The following is a 19653-nucleotide window of genomic DNA, read 5'->3' as shown; positions in this document are numbered from 1 at the left end:
TTTTTCGAGTTGATGCATCTTTATCTTGTGTCAATGATACCTCTTATGGATGAATTGCACGGCGTACGTGAATAACATGATAATGATTGTTACGACCATAAATTTACAATGAGGAACCCAAAATGAAAGACTTTGTGTATTAAAATGAATGATTGATACAATTAAAACCTTTCGGTAATCTTGTAGACTGATAAAATGATTTATTTGATCCAGTTACACATAACATTAAATATGAAACCGATTTTACAGGTAATAATATGAACTAATCATAGGCAATGCATTGTTCTCGAAACTTAAGACAATAGTTATTAAAATAAATTAATTAGAATAGGAATATATATATTTAACTTTACGACAATTGATTATATGTTCCACCTTCCAGATATAGGCAGTACTCTGACCTAGACACACTGTTACTGTTGTGGTTATCGCCCTGTAAACACGCATCGACATGTTGAGGCGGTGTCGCCGTGTAGTTGGCGGTAGTTACCTCACTGAAAAACATTGGGGAGACCGTCGCAATAAGTGCAGAGGAATCAGGGTAACTACTTAACAAAATGGATAGGGAGAATCGAACCACTAATCTGGGGTGTCACCTCAGGTTACGTAGTACAGCGTCATACCGACAGATTTACACCACGCCCACCTCTGTAAAATTTAGCTTCACCTTTTACAGAGGTGGGCGTGGTGTGACTCTGTCGGTATGACGCTGATCTACGTAACCTGAGGTGACACCCCAGATTAGTGGTTCGATTCAACCTATCCTCCATCAGCTCAGGTGAAACCAACTTTTATAGTGGCAATCCGACACAAAACAATACAACAATACAATACAACAATACAATACAACAATACAATACGACAATACAATACAACAATACAATACTATAATACAATACAACAATACAGTACTACAATACAATACGACAATACAATACAACAATACGATACAACAATACAATACAACAATACAATACAACAATACAATACAACAATACAATACAACAATACAATACAACAATACAATACAACAATACAATACAATAATACAATACAACAATACAATACAACAATACAATACAACAATACAATACTACAATACAATACTACAATACAATACTACAATACAATACTACAATACAATACTACAACACAATACTACAATACAATACTACAATACAATACTACAATACAATACTACAATGCAATACTACAATACAATACAATACTACAATACAATACAACAATACAGTACATTCGAGAGGACAGTGTTTGTTTTGATACAGAATCGACAGTGTCGGACAGCTTGGTGATGTCATGTCGGCACTGATAACAAAAGACGACATTAACACGCAGTCTAATGTCAGAATCGACAGTGTCGGACAGCTTGGTGTTGTCATGTCGGCACTGATAACAAAAGACGACATTAACACGCAGTCTAATGTCAGAATCGACAGTGTCGGACAGCTTGGTGATGTCATGTCGGCACTGATAACAAAAGACGACATTAACACGCAGTCTAATGTCAGAATCGACAGTGTCGGACAGCTTGGTGATGTCATGTCGGCACTGATAACAAAAGACGACATTAACACGCAGTCTAATGTCAGAATCGACAGTGTCGGACAGCTTGGTGATGTCATGTCGGCACTGATAACAAAAGACGACATTAACACGCAGTCTAATTTCAGAATCGACAGTGTCGGACAGCTTGGTGTTGTCATGTCGGCACTGATAACAAAAGACGACATTAACACGCAGTCTAATGTCAGAATCGACAGTGTCGGACAGCTTGGTGTTGTCATGTCGGCACTGATAACAAAAGACGACATTAACACGCAGTCTAATGTCAGAATCGACAGTGTCGGACAGCTTGGTGTTGTCATGTCGGCACTGATAACAAAAGACGACATTAACACGCAGTCTAATGTCAGAATCGACAGTGTCGGACAGCTTGGTGATGTCATGTCGGCACTGATAACAAAAGACGACATTAACACGCAGTCTAATGTCAGAATCGACAGTGTCGGACAGCTTGGTGATGTAATGTCGGCACTGATAACACAATTTGACATGAACACGCAGTGTAATGTCAGAATCGACAGTGTCGGACAGCTAGGAGAGGTATTTTCAATCACTGTTTTACTTTGAGAGTTGAACATGGAGTGCAACCCTGTGTTATTCCTAACTTTTACTTCTGAGATAAGGCTCGTTACAGTAGAGGTAACGCTAAGCCTTGTACGTAATAGCTTATCTAGTCTTCACAAGATAAGATGACCCTTCCGGTAGAATGTCAGTGACGTCATCCGTCCTATTACAGCAAGAAAATATGGCAGTGAATGACAAAAAAACATCTTTGACATCAAAAGAGGGTTCTTTGGGGAAGTCGGTCCCGGGACGAGGGAACGCTGGAGTATCACTTTTCTTTCTAGCGGTGCCCGTTGTTTTAGGATTCTCAGCGTTTGGGGTGTCGACTTACTTGCAATTCAATGAAATCAGAAACCTTAAAAGTCGCGTGCACACTTTGGAACTGTCATCGTGGGCAAGGCAGAAAACGGTTGATAAGGTAATCCGTTTATTTATATATGTTCTCTGTTAGTTGTATGTTTTTTTTTTTTATTTTTTTTTTATTTAAATTCAATTCTGTCTGATTAAGTACAGAAAAAATCACTTCAAAAACTAAGCATGCACTGACGTCATCAGCAAAACATCGAGCTAAAATCATTCTCATCTGAGCAACACGCTATGAAATTTTATCGACCATACGTATTGGAAAAAAAAAAACATCAATTTTCTTGACAAGTATTACCGGCTTGGACTACCTTACCAGAAGATATTCACATGTACATTTTAGTTTGCCTATAGTATGTTCACTGATTTAGCATTATTATCCTTAATATAAGAGCCATATGTGTTAATCAGATCCTGTGCCAGAAAATACAATGATTAAAGAAGAATCAACTGAATATTAATTTAAATTGATAAATTTTGGCTTCGTGTAGTGACGTCATCATCATTCCGTTTTGCAATGTACGAGAACATTTTCTGTGCTATTTCAGATCTCATTTAAGTACTGAAATTCTCTCAGTAGGCATACATGGACTTATGAATGACAATTCAAGGCAAATTCAGAGAGTGTCAAGAAAAATTCCCCGACTTACATTTTTTAAGTCGGTTAAGATCCCCTATGGGACCTTAAAGAGGGCGAACTATTAATTTTCTCATACCCTGCTTTCCTTCTCCGAGTACAAGACGAAGTGTTATCTATATAAATAAGACACGCTGATGAAGTATGAATAGCAACGAACACCGAGCTACAAACGTCTCACCCATTGTAATCAAATTCTACGGTAAAAAGTGTGGATTTACCTGTCCAGGGTAAGAGACAATGAAATGTCACACCGGTAAAAAGTGTGAATTTACCTGTCCAAGGTAAGAGACAAGGAAATCTCACACCGGTAAAAAGTGTGGATTTACCTGTCCAAGGTAAGAGACAAGGAAATCTCACACCGGTAAAAAGCGTGGATTTACCTGTCCAAGGTAAGAGACAAAGAAATCTCACACCGGTAAAAAGCGTGGATTTACCTGTCCAAGGTAAGAGACAAGGAAATCTCACACCGGTAAAAAGTGTGGATTTACCTGTCCAAGGTAAGAGACAAGGAAATCTCACACCGGTAAAAAGTGTGGATTTACCTGTCCAGGGTAAGAGACAATGAAATGTCACACCGGTAAAAAGCGTGGATTTACCTGCCCAGGGTAAGAGACAATGAAATGTCACACCGGTAAAAAGTGTGGATTTAGCTGTCCAGGGTAAGAGACAATGAAAAGTCACACAGGTAAAAAGCGTGGATTTACCTGTATAGGGTAAGAGACAAGGAAATCTCACACCGGTAAAATGTGTGGATTTACCTGTCCAAGGTAAGAGACAAGGAAATCTCACACCGGTAAAAAGCGTGGATTTACCTGTCCAGGGTAAGAGACAATGAAAAGTCACACAGGTAAAAAGTGTGGATTTACCTGTCCAGGGTAAGAGACAATGAAAAGTCACACAGGTAAAAAGTGTGGATTTACCTGTCCAGGGTAAGAGACAAGGAAATCACCAACCGGTAAAAAGCGTGGATTTACCTGTCCAAGGTAAGAGACAAGGAAATCTCACACCGGTAAAAAGTGTGGATTTACCTGTCCAAGGTAAGAGACAAGGAAATCTCACACCGGTAAAAAGCGTGGATTTACCTGTCCAGGGTAAGAGACAAGGAAATCTCACACCGGTTAAAAGTGTGGATTTACCTGTCCAAGGTAAGAGACAAGGAAATCTCACACCGGTAAAACGTGTGGACTTACCTGTCCAGGGTAAGAGACAAGGAAATGTCACACAGGTAAAAAGTGTGGATTTACCTGTCAAGGGTAAAAGACAACTAAAACTGAAACCGGTAAAACGCGTGGATTAACCTTTCCAGGGTAAGAGACAAGGAAATCTCACACCGGTAAAAAGTGTGGACTTTCCTGTCCAGGGTAAGAGACAAGGAAATCTCACAACAGTAAAAAGTGTGGACAAAGACAAGGAAATCTCACACCGGTGACACGCGTGGATTTACCTGTCCAGGGAAAGAGACAAGAAAATCTCACGACGGTAAAAAGTGTGGATTTACCTATCAAAGATAAAAGACAAGAAAATCTCACGACGGTAAAACGTGTGGACTTACCTGTCCAGGGTAAGAGACAAGAAAATCTCACACCGGTAAAAAGTTTGGATTTACCTGTCCAGGGTAAAAAGACAATGATATCTCACATTGGTGAAAAGTGTGGATTTACCTGTCCAGGGTAAGAGACAAGAAAATCTCACACCGGTAAAATGCGTGGATTTACCTGTCCAAGGTAAGAGACAAGGAAATCTCACACCGGTGAAAAGTGTGGACTTACCTGTCCAGGGTAAAAGACAACTAAATCTCACACCGGTAACACGCGTGGATTTACCTGTCCAGGGTAAGAGACAAGGAAATATCACGACGGTTAAAAGTGTAGATTTAACTACCAAGGATAAAAGACAAGAAAATTTCACGACGATAAAAAGTGTGGACTTCCCTGTCCAGGGTAAGAGACAAGGAAATCTCACATTGGTAAAAAGTGTGGATTTACCTGTCCAGGGTAAAAAGACAAGGATATCTCACATTGGTAAAAAGTGTGGATTTACCTGTCCAGGGTAAGAGATAAGGATATCTCACACTGGTAAAAAGCGCGTTTTTACCTACTAAGAAGAAAGATTTTTCACATTAATGGCAACCTGGGGAGGATTTGTGTGGGGTCACTCTCTGAGGTTTTAGGAGAACAAATACAATGTTTCCGTATTATTATGTCATGATAACATGAATATTATTCAAGAATTCGAAAACAGTGACGAAAGGTGATCTTGTTGCCATCTAACATCACATAGACAATGCATGTGTAATATACAAAGGTCCAAAGCTTCTGCTGTAGACTCAAAGTGTTGAGCAACTTTAGAACTAATATCATTGACCCAATTTTTGAACTGTTGAAACACTAACCGGATTCTTGTAACACTGACTTTCCGATTAAGAAATTGTTGGTCGTGGATTTGTAATTCATTTCCGGACATTTGAAAGATTGACCTACTTCCAAACTTGAAGGATATAAATTTTACTGCACAGCTATATGTGAAGTGTCGAAATGGTAATCGTATTATACCATCGAAACATATCGTATATTCATTTTTTACTGAAAACGCTAGAGGTGTTGTGAATGGTATCATACATAGCAGACCTACATATCATATGTATCTGATCACCTTTTGTTACAAATCTGGGGTCATGACCCCGGATATCTGACCTTCTTATAGTCACGCCCCCGCGAAGCGTGATGACACACGCTTCATATAGAGGAGAGGGTTTCCTTCCTTGTGTTCGCCATAGTCACTGTAATGTTCCTATTGATTTCATTCTTTCTGGTCGCTCGAACTTGTCTGATGAAGATAATAAAAACATTTTTCCTGTAGCTCAAACGTACATAAGAATAGTAAATAAATTAAGGTTAGTAGCATATTTATATATTATGACATTACAGATCTAGATCTATTTCCTATTTCTAGCATCGTCTCTGTTTTTTCTATCCCATTTTTTCTACTGATTTTCGAAATAAGACGAAGTTATTTTCCTCCCTTTTCTGTCGTCAATCTCTAAGACGACGTTTTCAGAATCTGTGGGGTTTTTTTGTCGGTTATGCATGCTTTATACAAACTGTGAAATTATTTTCGAGGATTACGTGGGCGCCCTTTATCCGCGATAAAACTAAATCAACGAAAATAAGTAGATAGATTAAGATATATATCTCCTTGAAAATTGATCTCCACGAAAATATACGATTTCGCAGTATATGAAGGCACGTGGGGTGTTTGCTGGCGTTGTTTAATTGAACTGTTTAAAGCCAATTTGATAGCGTGCGACAGAAAACACAAAACCGACACCTGTGCATTGTGTTATCTACCTATACACAAATCTTAGAAAATCGTGACAATTCAGTGCAAAAATTATCTGCTTTGCTTTCACTGAACCAATTTCCCAGGTTAACGTGACATTGATTTAGGGATCTATAGAACTGAAACACAGAAAACAGTAGAATATCGCCTGCATCACGTGAATATTACTGAAGCTTCGTGCTAAACTTTTGTGATTTTAACAATTTTGCTGCACATTATATTATGTATGGTAATATTTCATCAACAGATATTTAAATTGTTTTTTTTTCAATTATTAATCAGTGTGCGTCGTCTCTAGTAGAATACCGATGGTCTTTAATGACTCTCTATGATGTGGCCATGTTTTCACTGAAACATAATCTAGTCCATTTGTAGGGCACTACTGGGATAGATATAGAATATAATGGGTTTGGTATACTATATCCGTTACAGATATCAGATAGAACTACCATTGTGATATTTAATGGATTATAATGTACAATGAGGACGTGGTGTCTAATGGGAGACGATTTGAATGAGTGATTACTTGTATCCATTTACTACTAAACGCGGACTAAATAATACAAAGTTATGGAGATTTTAACTTTCGTCTCAAAGAGTGGAAAGATAATTCACCACCGTCCCTGGAATTCTTTCAGAGACTCCGTCATCTATTCTACAGTCATATGTTTAATTTTGATCATTCTGTGCTTAATTTCTTTACGCTCCTTGCAGAAATTACAACAGATGACAGAGTTATCTCCCTTATTACAAAATTGTTCCTGCATTCAGCTGTAAACTACAACAATGCGAGTTATAACATAAAATTCAATTACTTGGAAATTCCGGAAAAGTTCAGATTTCGTTAGAGGTTTGTATATTGTATAAATATATATGTGAAAATGTGGTGAATTATCCGTGCCCAGTAAATATAGAAAAAAGTTAAAACACTCGAAAACACATGATGTTTAACATAAGCCTTATGTTTTACATTATGTGTTTTCCTGTGTTTTTATTTTCTATCTATATATATATGTATATAAACGTATATCTCCTTAGTATGTTAATTTTTTATCCGACATAGAAACCATCCTACAACCTACCTGATTGTATTCTTTATATAGGCGGAATAATAACATGTTTGCACATGCGCAAATCATTGCAAACAAAAAAACGGCACCTAATTGGATTCTTTACTCACACCCCCTTGTGTATGTAGTGATTTTTATGCCATTTGGACGTGCCTGATATTTGCTAGTATTATATGCTTGTGTCTCTGTTATTGTTCATTTTGTTCTTATTTTGAGAACGTGACATTGCTTACGTGGATCGACCAAGATTTGCGTAACGGTTGTCGTCGTTGAATCAGAAGACGATAACATTCTGGAATACTTGATTTTTTACACTCTTTCTTGAGTCTCTGTATATTTTTATGTCTATATTTTCTCATAGTTTCATCTAATTTTTGTTTGAATTAAAACTGTTAAAACTTGTATATAGGCGTTATAGACGTACCGCAATGCACTCTGGGGGAGATTGTGATATTACGTCATGAATTCAAATTGGCACAACAAAATGTCTCCGTTTGATCTTATCCTTTAAACTTTGTATAACATGAGACTTTTAACTTTATTGAGTTATGTGATAAAACGTTTTTCAAATTTGTTTTCATTTTATATGAGCTTTCATTAAACTCGTTTCGAAATTTTTAGCTTTGTTCGCAACAATTATAACTTCTAAAACTAAAACTCGTTTCACGAAATTCCGTAAGAAGTCTTAATTTAAACACGTATCTTATTGCAACATATTACAAAATTATTTTGATGAAAGTTATTACAACATATAATCACCAATTCCTCAACAATTCGATTACCATATGTATACAATGAAAATTACAAAAAATATAGATAACTTTATTAACAAAAGTATAATGTATGTGTGAGAGAGAGAGGGAGAGAGAGAGAGAGAGAAAGAGAGAGAGGGGGGAAGGAGGGAGGGAGAGGGAGAGAGAGAGTATACGAGAGAGAGAGAGGAAGGGAGGGAGAGAGAGAGAGACAGGGGGAGGGAGGGAGGGGGGGAAAAGAGAGGGGGGAGCGAGAAGGAGAGAGAGGGAGAGAGAGGAAGGGAGGGGGAGAGAGAGAGGGGGAGCGAGAGAGAGGGAGAGAGAGAGTATGCGAGAGAGAGGGGGGGAGGGGGAGAGAGAGAGCAAGAGAGAGGGGGGGAGCGAGAAGGTGAGAGAGGGAGAGAGAGAGGAAACGAGGGGGAGGGAGAGAGAGAGGGGGGAGCGAGAGAGAGGGAGAGAGAGAGTATGCGAGAGAGAGAGAGAGAGAGGGAGGGGAAGGGAGAGAGAGAGGGGGGGGGAGAGAGAACAAGAGAGAGAGAGAGAAAGGGATATCTTACTTGTACTAAGGGAAAAGTTTTAGATGGACAAGAAAAGGGCATATACCAAATTATGACCATTTGGCATAAAGAGTCAATAGAACTCTTAAAAACAATGTACACTGGTATCCACACAGGTTTTCCATTTACCAATAGCGTTCTTACTTTCCTATCCAGGTAAACAATGTTATGCTTGACGTTTTGAACCAGTTTTTAGGCGGTACATCGGATTCTGATACTAAACCGACATCGTATACTTTGGAAGATTTCCGTGGGGTTGGTAATGTCAATATTGTAGAAGTTCGTATAACAGAAGGTGACCGTGTAGACATCAAAACTTCACACTCTAAGCTTCTACTGGTTGTGTTATAAGATGAAGGTGACCGTGTAGACATCAAAACGTCACACTCTTATCTTCTACTGGTTGTGTTATAAGATAAAGGTGACCGTGTAGACATCAAAACGTCACACTCTAATCTTCTACTGGTTGTGTTATAAGATGAAGGTGACCGTGTAGTCATCAAAACGTCACACTCTAATCTTCTACTGGTTGTGTTATAAGATGAAGGTGACCGTGTAGTCATCGAAATGTCACACTCTAATCTTCTACTGGTTGTGTTATAAGATGAAGGTGACCGTGTAGTCATCAAATCGTCACACTCTTATCTTCTAATTGTTGTGTTATGAGATGAAGGTCACCGTGTAGTCACAAAAACGTCACACTCTAATCTTCTACTGGTTGTGTTATAAGATGAATGTGACCGTGTAGTCACAAAAACGTCACACTCTAATCTTCTACTGGTTGTGTTATAAGATGAAGGTAACCGTGTAGTCACAAAAACGTCCCACTCTTATCTTCTAATGGTTGTGTTATAAGATGAAGGTGACCGTGTAGTCACAAAAACGTCACACTCTTATCTTCTACTGGTTGTGTTATAAGATAAAGGTGACCCTGTAGTCATCAAAACGTCACACTCTTATCTTCTACTGGTTGTGTTATAAGATAAAGGTGACCGTGTAGTCATCAAAACGTCACACTCTAATCTTCTACTGGTTGTGTTATAAGATGAAGGTGACCGTGTAGTCATCAAAACGTCACACTCTAATCTTCTACTGGTTGTGTTATAAGATGAGGGTGACCGTGTAGTCATCAAAACGTCACAATCTAATCTTTTACTGGTTGTGTGATAAGATGAAGATATATCCTAACGACATTGTATAATTTTGAAAAATACGTCGATAGACTTTCGAAGGCGCACATGAAAACATCTTCAGAATCAGATTTTATTAGGAACACATGAAAAAACTTAAGAGTTCTTGTGAAAAAAATATTTCCCAGTTACTAAATAAAAGTAGATCTAAATCAAGAAGAACTTGTAAATTCAAGTTGTTGAATCTGTCAAAGAGGATGTTTCTATCAATTCCATAACGACCTCATTTAAAGAAAAAGTGATAAACACTCTTACAAATATGTCCACTAGTACAGCTGAGAGTGTACGCAAGGTTCACAAGGAACAAGTCTTAGTTAAAAAAAACTATGTATACGATAAAACTACAATCAACAAATACATCTGATCCTTTCCAAAGCGCTGAGCCCTTTACGAGTATGTCAGGAATATAACAAAGGTAGAAAGGTGAAAGGTCAAGGGTTAACATTAATACACATATCAAAACAGCTTCAGTTCAAGGGTCAAACACGATGACGAGGTTAAATGGCAAATTTCCGAATAATGTTGCATGTTTCTTGCCGAAAAAATTGTAAGTTGTTGTTTTTGTTGATATGTGCAACAATCTCTGTTACAGAAGGGACTGACGAATCTGCTGGACAAATCTGACTTCCTAGACACCATCACAGAACATCTGACAAAGAGAAACCGTCGCCAGGTCGTCCCGGATTACAGTACACTATTACAACAGTTCGCAGCACAGGAGGTACAATTTTCAGTGACGTCACGCATTCTTTCGGCGCCACTGTTACAATGTACAACAGTTTGCACCACGGGGGAGGGGGTTACAATTTTCAGTGACGTGTTATATTTTTGACACTATCGACGAGCCGATGATCACTTACATTTTTTTTTATGAAACATGAACGATATGGAAACTGTGTCGTTAAATTTTTACTGTTCTGTACAGTTGGCCCAAGTATTTGTTATATATCATCACACGTGCGTCTGGTTGATTCAAGGTATTTCTAACCACGGCCATTCCTAGCCATTCTTACCACGGTCAACGACTTTCTAGATCTTGACGTTGTTAGTCATAAGTGAATGTCCATGGTCGGGAAAATAACACCTCCCCGTTACCGTAATCGATCTGTATTTGAGGAATCGTCCATTTTACTTGACATAATGTGTCTCCTTTTTTGGGGTAGTTTTGAACGCAAATTTGAAATATTGATTTATATTTATGATCTTCCCCAGCCATTTAGAGAAGTTTCTAGAAACCTTTACAAACGCCGTTCTGTTGATAAGTAGGCAGCCAACTGAACAGTTACAAATAACTTATGATCTATTGATAAGAAATATTCATCTATTCCAGCTTCAAGTTTTACAGACGTACTGCATAAACTCTACAAAGATATGTGTAAGAGGTAAGATATATCGATGATGATTTTCACTTCCGTTTCCGTTTTATGACACAATGGTTCAATTAAAAAATGAATTAAGAGAAAAAACTACATGACTGTAAGTAAAACATAGTTTCATGTTTATCTATATACCCCAACAATACTAGTAGTATTTATCGTTCTACAGCTTGTCACTGACCATACACAATAGTCAGTCACCGACTATAGTCACTGACCATATACAATGGCTAGTCACAGACTATATTCACTGACCATATACAATAGCCAGTCACCGACTATATTCACTGACCATATACAATAGTCAGTCACCGACTATAGTCACTGACCATATACAATAGCTAGTCACAGACTATAGTCAATGACCATATACAATAGCCAGTCACAGACTATAGTCACTGACCATATACAATAGCCAGTCACAGACTATAGTCACTGACCATATACAATAGCCAGTCACAGACTATAGTCACTGACCATATACAATAGTTAGTCACCGACTATATTCACTGACCAAATACAATAGCCAGTCACAGACTATAGTCAATGACCATATACAATAGCCAGTCACCGACTATATTCACTGACCAAATACAATAGCTAGTCACAGACTATAGTCAATGACCAAATACAATAGCCAGTCACAGACTATAGTCAATGACCATATACAATAGCCAGTCACAGACTATATTCACTGACCATATACAATAGCCAATCACCGACTATAGTCACTGACCATATACAATAGCCAATCACCGACTATATTCACTGACCATATACAATAGCCAGTCACCGACTATAGTCACTGACCATATACAATAGCCAGTCACCGACTATAGTCACTGACCATATACAATAGCCAGTCACAGACTATAGTCAATGACCATATACAATAGCCAGTCACAGACTATAGTCACTGACCATATACAATAGCTAGTCACAGGCTATAGTCACTGACCATATACAATAGCCAGTCACAGACTATAGTCACTGACCATATACAATAGCCAGTCACAGACTATAGTCACTGACCATATACAATAGCCAGTCACCGACTATAGTCACTGACCATATACAATAGTTAGTCACCGACTATAGTCACTGACCAAATACAATAGCCAGTCACAGACTATAGTCACTGACCATATACAATAGCCAGTCACAGACTATAGTCACTGACCATATAAATAGCCAGTCACAGACTATAGTCACTGACCATATACAATAGCCAGTCACAGACTATAGTCACTGACCATATACAATAGCCAGTCACCGACTAAGTTCACTGACCATATAAATAGCCACTCTACTGCACCCAACAATGCAAGACCGAGTTACTTACCTCTATAGCCTTATTGGATGACCAAACCACATTCAACACTGATTGATGTTTCTGACAACAGCATCGCTGTCGCCAACCACCCGTAAATGACCAAGCCTATCAGCCTCTTCCAAGTACTATGCTATGTTACGGTATCATTGATGGATCAAGGCAAGGTTATTGTCATACCTAACTTTACACGTCAAAATATTTAAGTTGGAGGTTTTGTTAGTTATATTCGATGTTGACAATTTTGCTTCAACACTGGTCTGTCCGTGCCGCTTTCCATATTCAGCATTCATACCTCGAGTCCACCATCAAGTCAGTGCTGTGTTTTAATTGTGTATATTACATACTAATGCGTGTTGGTGAATGAACAATATGATAGTGGTCGCTTCCATGATGGGTAGCGTCCGATTGAGGTCGCTTACATCGATGGGTTGCGCTCGTTACGGGTCGCTTACCACGATAGGTAGTGTCTGATAGAGGTTGCTTCCCTTTGTATACATTCTCTGATAGATGTCGCTTACCACGATAGGTAGTGTCTGATAGATGTCGCTTACCACGATAGGCAGTGTTTGATAGAGGTTGCTTCCCTTTGTATACATTCTCTGATAGATGTCGCTTACCACGACAGGCAGTGTTTGATAGAGGTTGCTTCCCTTTGTATACATTCTCGGATAGATGTCGCTTACCACGATAGGTAGTGTCTGATAGAGGTTGCTTCCCTTTGTATACATTCTTTGATAGATGTCGCTTACCACGATAGGTAGTGTCTGATAGATGTCGCTTACCACGATAGGCAGTGTTTGATAGAGGTTGCTTCCCTTTGTATACATTCTCTGATAGATGTCGCTTACCACGATAGGTAGTGTCTGATAGATGTCGCTTACCACGATAGGTAGTGTCTGATAGAGGTTGCTTCCCTTTGTATACATTCTCTGATAGATGTCGCTTACCACGATAGGTAGTGTCTGATAGAGGTCGCTTACCACGATAGGTAGTGTCTGATAAAGGTCGCTTACCACGATAGGTAGTGTCTGATAGAGGTTGCTTACCACGATAGGTAGTGTCTGATAGAGGTTGCTTACCACGATAGGTAGTGTTTGATAGATGTCGCTTACCACGATAGGTAGTGTCTGATAGAGGTCGCTTACCACGATAGGTAGTGTCTGATAGAGGTCGCTTACCACGATAGATAGTGTCTGATAGATGTCGCTTACCACGATAGGTAGTGTCTGATAGAGCTTGCTTCCCTTTGTATATATTCTCTGATAGATGTCGCTTACCACGATAGGTAGTGTCTGATAGAGGTTGCTTACCACGATAGGTAGTGTCTGATAGATGTCGCTTACCACGATAGATAGTGTCTGATAGAGGTTGCTTACCACGATATGTAGTGTCTGATAGAGGTTCCTTCCCTTTGTATATATTCTCTGATAGATGTCGCTTACCACGATAGGTAGTGTCTGATAGAAGTCGCTTACCACGATAGGTAGTGTCTGATAGATGTCGCTTACCACGATAGATAGTGTCTGATAGATGTCGCTTACCACGATAGGTAGTGTCTGATAGATGTCGCTTACCACGATAGGTAGTGTCTGATAGAGGTTGCTTCCCTTTGTATACATTCTCTGATAGATGTCGCTTACCACGATAGGTAGTGTGTGATAGATGTCGCTTACCACGATAGGTAGTGTTTGATAGAGGTTGCTTCCCTTTGTTTACATTCTCTGATAGATGTCGCTTACCACGATAGGTAGTGTCTGATAGATGTCGCTTACCACGATAGATAGTGTCTGATAGAGGTTGCTTACCACGATAGGCAGTGTTTGATAGATGTCGCTTACCTCGATAGGTCGTGTCTGATAGAGGTTGCTTACCACGATAGGTAGTGTCTGATAGATGTCGCTTACCACGATAGATAGTGTCTGATAGAGGTTGCTTACCACGATTGGCAGTGTTTGATAGATGTCGCTTACCTCGATAGGTCGTGTCTGATAGAGGTTGCTTACCACGATAGGTAGTGACTGATAGATGTCGCTTACCACGATAGATAGTGTCTGATTGAGGTTGCTTACCACGATAGGTAGTGTCTGATAGATGTCGCTTACCACGATAGATAGTGTCTGATAGATGTCGCTTACCACGATAGGTAGTGTCTGATAGATGTCGCTTACCACGATAGGTAGTGTCTGATAGATGTTGCTTCCCTTTGTATACATTCTCTGATAGATGTCGCTTACCACGATAGGTAGTGTCTGATAGATGTCGCTTACCACGATAGGTAGTGTCTGATAGAGGTTCCTTCCCTTTGTATATATTCTCTGATAGATGTCGCTTACCACGATAGGTAGTGTGTGATAGATGTCGCTTCCATTTGTATACATTCTCTGATGGATGTCGCTTACCACGATAGGTAGTGTCTGATAGATGTCGCTTACCACGATAGGTCGTGTGTGATAGAGGTTGCTTCCCTTTGTATACATTCTCTGATAGATGTCGCTTACCACGATAGGTAGTGTCTGATAGATGTCGCTTACCACAATAGGTAGTGTCTGATAGAGGTTGCTTCCCTTTGTAAACATTCTCCGATAGATGTCGCTTACGTTCGATAGATAGCGTTTATTTGAGGTTGTTAACTTTTCATATTCCCCACAGTATGAGTATCTTTCAATCGATCCCTATCTATGTTAAAATGCTTCATTTTGGATTGGTATCGCCCCTGGAATTCTATAAATTAGAAAGAAAACGTGTCTTTTAATAATAACAAACTTTATTTATTTTACAACAATTGCGAAGCAAGTTTTTCCAACTTATATAAATCACTCTTGTTGGCTCGGATGGAAGCGCGCGAGGGTTCTTAGTGTGTGAGGAAACCGGAGTACCCGGGGAAAACCCACGTGGTCGGGCAGGTGACCCCATACCTTTTCCCATCCATTCCGGGAATCGAACCCAGGACGGCTAGGTAAAAGGCGAGTGCGTTACCACTGCCTACTTGTAACACATAGTTTTATCACAGCTTTAGCACAATTTCAATCAAAGTTGATATCTAATATATCAAAACAAATTTAATGCTATGAATGAAATTAGTCGTTATAGATACCAATTTATTGCCTAATTTTACTGAAAAACTTAAATAATACAAAACGTATTTTCCGTTTTCAGGTCAGCCAGGACAAAAAGGTGAGTCTTGTTAAACAGACTGCGATTCATTGTTACTATCTTAAAACCAGAGAGAGGTAGTGGATATTTTCATATAGTGCTTTTACTTCTGGATCCATAAAAACATGTCCTGTGAAAAAGGAAGCGAGCATCAGACCAATTCTATTACTATTGAATTAAAAGTCATTTTATGAACCATATTATTTGAATTTATTTTTTTTTTACAAAATTGCGATCTTTTACCTTCGCACTTTAATGTGTGTGTTATTGTTCACATCGTCCTCCTTCTGGAACGTAACATTACTTTATCCGAGTAACCTTCCAGAACAACCAGCTTTGTTTGTTTGTTTGTTTGTTTGTTTGTTTTCCTCTTTGTCCTTTTTTCAATAGTCTCCATGCGTATCTGTCTTCTGTCCACACTTTGCCTTAATTTCATTGAATTCGTGTGTATGACTATAATTCTGTTGACAAGTGTTTGATGTAAATTGGTCAATAATACAAGCTTATAAAATTAGACATCGTAAAGTTGAAGTTATATCAAACGATGTGTTCTAAAAATTAGAAAAATAAAACTGAGATAAGTCAGGTTTCTTCTGATATGGACGGACGAGTGGACGTACGAACAGAAGAAGGGAATCGACTCACGGTATGCAGACGATGAATTGTCTAATTTCTGATCTTCAGACTATGATTTAACAGGTTTTAATTGCCCATGGTAAGCTGTAATTTCTTTCCTCCTGTGCAGGAGATCGCGGTCTTGATGGATTTCCCGGAATTAAGGGTGAACAAGGACATTATGGAATTTCCGGTCCTGTTGGTCCACGGGGTGATGACGGCCCACAGGGACCAAGGGGGCTAAAGGGAGAACCCGGCACAATGCTGCAAGGCATGACGGGACCGAAAGGCGACAAGGGTACCATATAATTTTTTTTCAGATTTCTGTGAACAAATTTTCTTTTTTTTTCAAATTTTCTAAAATTTGACTTCCCAGTTTTTCCTTAAATAATCTCCTTGTCACGTGATTTTCAGATGTAAGAATTTGATTAGATTTCAATTTCTCACTCAGACATACATAATATGATACAAGATGTCAACATTAATAGTAATTCTGCACATGGCGGACTCTCGAAACAATTAAATACGTGCATCTATATATTTTTTTTCAAGTTCTTTCCAGAAATTTGCTTATATTAGATAAAAGCTTGGCCTTACAAAGTGAGAATAATTAATGCATTTTTTCTAAGACCAAGATTCACACAGTAATAATTTGGAATGAACATATCTCTAATTCTTATGATCGATGCATTTTCACATTCATATTAATAATAAGATTCCTCACCATTATTATTACTACAACATTGATTACAAGTTCTGTTTTCCTTAGGTATTCCATCTGCCAGATTCCACGGGCAGATTTGTATTTGACGTTCTAAATTTAACAATAATATGTCTTTCTTTTGGTTTTAGTTTGGAAAAGTATTTTTCCATCTCGAAAATTGACTTCATTTTAGAATATGTATTTCCACGTGGGGAATTTTCAATATCATTAAACCATTTTTTAATAAACTGATCTTGTAATCTTAGCTTTGCAACGAGTTTGATATAATCTTAAATGTACATTTTTTTGGATAATCCCAGAGTAAATCTACACAGGTTTCTATCAATGTTTTGCGTACGTTATTTAACCAGTTGAATTCCATATTACTATTTACCTGTAAATTGTACATCAAAATGGTACTAATACTGAACAAATTATTACATGTTATCAACCTATATGATTATACAATTATTCTATTTTTACGTCAACAGACAAAGGAAATCTGCCAATCTCTACTTAGATCATAAAATTTGGCGTGCTTTTTCTACCATCTAAAATTCGTTTACAAAATTGCAAATGGAGTTTCTCTGTAGAGTTTAAGATTTCAAAGCTCCACACCTCTACTGCATTAAGAAGTATAGGTACAACTGGTGAATCAATATCTTTAATTGAAGGTGAACTGGTGATAGAATATTTCTGATTTTCTTATAAACTGCAAACATGGCCTTTTTAGACTGTTCCGTGTTCAAGCTTTAAAATAATTTTCGTTATAACTTACTAAAACCTCACGACAGGAAAATGTCTCTTCATTGAAAACAGTGAAATTTAAATGCTTTCGACATTTTCTTTTAGAATTTTTTCATTGGTATCAACATCAAGTTTCCAGATTTTACAATATTCAAAAACATCCAGATCAGACCACAACCCTTCGGCTAAGCCGTCCGTTTGCAAGTCGTTACGGGAAAGCTGGACATGTGTAAATATTCGAGAGAATTAACAGCTGTTGGTAATATATTTACCGATAAAGTTTGTGTAGCTTTTTTAAGCGTTGAAAATACTCAATTGCATGTTTAAGATGAATGGATTAAAATACTTTTTATTTCAACAGGTGATAGGGGAGAAGTAGGACCTCCAGGACCAAAGGGCACAGCTTCTGTGACGTCACCGGTCGACTCCAATAAGTGCTGCGACAATCTGTGTATTTTTTTTCTGTCCCCTTTCGATTCTTGAACACCATACTAATTAGAGTTTTCATACTTGAGGTTATGAATGGAATATCGATATAAATGCCGTCCCATTGTATCACCACCACGTCCCATTGTATCACCACCACGTCCCATTGTATCACCACCACGTCCCATTGTATCACCACCACGTCCCATTGTACCACCACTACGTCCCATTGTATCACCACCACGTCCCATTGTATCACCACCACGTCCCATTGTATCACCACCACGTCCCATTGTATCACCACTACGTCCCATTGTACCACCACCACGTCCCATTGTACCACCACCACGTCCCATTGTATCACCACCACGTCCCTTTGTATCACCACCACGTCCCATTGTATCACCACTACGTCCCATTGTACCACTACCACGTCCCATTGTACCACCACCACGTCCCATTGTATCACCACCACGTCCCATTGTACCATTACCACGTCCCATTGTACCACCACCACGTCCCATCGTATCACCACGTCCCATCGTACCACCACCACGTCCCATTGTATCACCACCACGTCCCATTGTATCACCACCACGTCCCATTGTATCACCACCACGTCCCATTGTACCACCACCACGTGCCATTGTATCACCACTACCACGTCCCATTGTACCACTACCACGTCCCATTGTACCACCACCACGTCCCATTGTATCACCACCACGTCCCATTGTATCACCACCACGTCCCATTGTACCACCACCACGTCCCATTGTATCACCACCACGTCCCATCGTACCACCACCACGTCCCATCGTACCACCACCACGTCCCATTGTATCACTACCACGTCCCATTGTACCACCACCACGTCCCTTTGTATCACCACCACGTCCCATTGTATCACCACCACGTCCCATTATACCACCACCACGTCCCATTGTATCACCACCACGTCCCATTGTATCACCACCACGTCCCATTGTACCACCACCACGTCCCATCGTATCACCATGTCCCATCGTACCACCACCACGTCCCATTGTATCACCACCACGTCCCATTGTATCACCACCACGTCATATTGTACCACCACCACATCCCATTGTACCACCACCACGTCCCATTGTACCACCACCACGTCCCATCGTATTACTACGTCCTATCGTACCACCACCACGTCCCATTGTACCACAACCACGTCCCATTGTACCATCACCACGTCCCATTGTATCACC

At 39.2% G+C, this 19653-nt stretch overlaps 2 protein-coding genes across 2 annotated transcripts; one reads left to right on the top strand and one right to left on the bottom strand.

Annotated features, from left to right (window-relative positions):
• The first annotated feature begins 2329 nt into the window (after positions 1 to 2329).
• Positions 2330 to 18469, top strand: LOC132552539 (macrophage receptor MARCO-like). The gene is made up of 6 exons (XM_060216716.1): positions 2330 to 2566; positions 10652 to 10780; positions 11390 to 11441; positions 15925 to 15942; positions 16667 to 16834; positions 18348 to 18469. Exons 1-6 carry the CDS (start codon positions 2330 to 2332, stop codon positions 18467 to 18469), a joined length of 726 nt encoding a protein of 241 aa, XP_060072699.1.
• An 8-nt stretch (positions 18470 to 18477) lies between these two features.
• On the bottom strand, positions 18478 to 19479 carry LOC132552538 (uncharacterized). The gene has a single exon (XM_060216715.1). The coding sequence runs from the start codon at positions 19477 to 19479 to the stop codon at positions 18478 to 18480; it is 1002 nt and encodes a 333-aa protein (XP_060072698.1).
• Positions 19480 to 19653: the final 174 nt, after the last annotated feature.

The sequence above is a fragment of the Ylistrum balloti genome, unplaced genomic scaffold (genome assembly GCF_031769215.1).
Source record: "Ylistrum balloti isolate Yb309-2 unplaced genomic scaffold, AGI_CSIRO_Ybal_v1 Utg370254, whole genome shotgun sequence".
Lineage (NCBI taxonomy): Eukaryota > Metazoa > Mollusca > Bivalvia > Pectinida > Pectinidae > Ylistrum > Ylistrum balloti.
This window is presented reverse-complemented; position numbering and strand designations above follow the sequence as displayed.